This window comes from Vigna radiata, unplaced genomic scaffold (genome assembly GCF_000741045.1).
Source record: "Vigna radiata var. radiata cultivar VC1973A unplaced genomic scaffold, Vradiata_ver6 scaffold_187, whole genome shotgun sequence".
NCBI classification, from domain to species: Eukaryota; Viridiplantae; Streptophyta; class Magnoliopsida; order Fabales; family Fabaceae; genus Vigna; species Vigna radiata.
In genome coordinates this window covers 151562-152944 of record NW_014541998.1, presented here as the reverse complement: position 1 = coordinate 152944, position 1383 = coordinate 151562, and the positions used below count along the sequence as shown (strand labels likewise).

The 1383-nt window shown below is 34.2% G+C and overlaps 1 protein-coding gene across 1 annotated transcript; it reads right to left on the bottom strand.

Annotated features, from left to right (window-relative positions):
* Nucleotides 1–318: 318 nt before the first annotated feature.
* Nucleotides 319–996, bottom strand: LOC106778797 (uncharacterized mitochondrial protein AtMg00810-like). Its single transcript, XM_014666793.1, has one exon. It carries the CDS (start codon nt 994–996, stop codon nt 319–321), a length of 678 nt encoding a protein of 225 aa, XP_014522279.1.
* Nucleotides 997–1383: the final 387 nt, after the last annotated feature.

Below are 1383 nucleotides of genomic sequence, written 5' to 3'. Positions count from 1 at the left end.
CCTTTCTAAACCTTTTCCAGATCAAGCATAGTGGTTAAGCAAAAATTAAATCATATCAAAACAGAAGTCAATGTGTAAAGATGTATGACAATTTAAGCATAGTTGACTTCAATCAAAGCAAAGTCGAATTGATCATTTTACATTATTATCATTTAGAATCCCTAGTTCATTTCGAATTGTAAAAAATCTTTCTTTGTTTAGAGGTTTTGTAAAGATATCAGCTCACTGATGTAGTGTATCAACATATTCAATTTTGATTTCACCCCTATTTATATGATCTCGAATGAAATGATTCCTTATCTCAATATGCTTAGTTTTCTAGTGCAAAATTGGATTCTTAGTTAAGTTTATAGCACTAGTACTATCACATTTCAATGGAATGTTTTCTAACTTAATGCCATAGTCCTCTAATTGACTCTTTATCCAAAGGGACTGTGCACAACAGCTTCCAGCTGCTATGTACTCAGCTTCTGTGGTAGATAAAGCCACACNTGCTTGTTTCTTTGAATTCCAAGAGATCAATGAAGATCCAAGTAAGTGACATGTGCCACTGGTGCTTTTTCTGTCTAATTTGCAACCTCCAAAATCAGAATCACTGTAACCATTTAGAAAAAGGTTTGTACCATTTGGATACCGCAGTCCAAGGCCTTTAGTACCTTTGAGGTACTTTAAAAAAATTTTAACAGCTGTAGTAAGTGATTCTTTAGGAGCAGATTGAAATCTAGCATGGAGACAAACACTATGCATTATGTCAGGCCTACTGGAAGTAAGATAAAGTAGCGATCCAATCATACCTCGATACATTCTTTGATCAACACTTTTTCCAGCCTCATCCAGATCCAAGTAGCAGTTAGTTGCCATTAGAGTAGCAGCATCTTTGTAATCCAGCATCTTGAATCTTTTTAACAGATCATTGCAGTATTTTGACAGATGAATGAATATGCCATCATTGGTTTGTTTCACTTGTAGACCAAGGAAGTATGTCAGCTCTCCCATCATGGACATTTCAAATTCTTCCTACATGACCTTTGAAAATTCTTTGCACAACATAGGATTAATGGAACCAAAAATAATATCATCAACATAAATTTGCACATAAAGTTTTTCCTTATTTGAGCTTTTTATAAAAAGGGTGGAATCAACTTTTCCTCTTGAATATCCTTTCTTTACAAGAAATTCACTTAACCTTTCATACCATGATCTTGGTGCTTGCTTTAATCCATATAAGGCTTTCTTTAGTTTATAGACATGATCAGGGTATTCAAAGTCTTCGAAACCAGGTGGTTGCTCAACATATACTTCTTCCTTAATATATCCATTTAGAAAGGCACTTTTCACATCCATTTGATATAGCTTGAATTTTATTGTGGATGCAATGGCTAA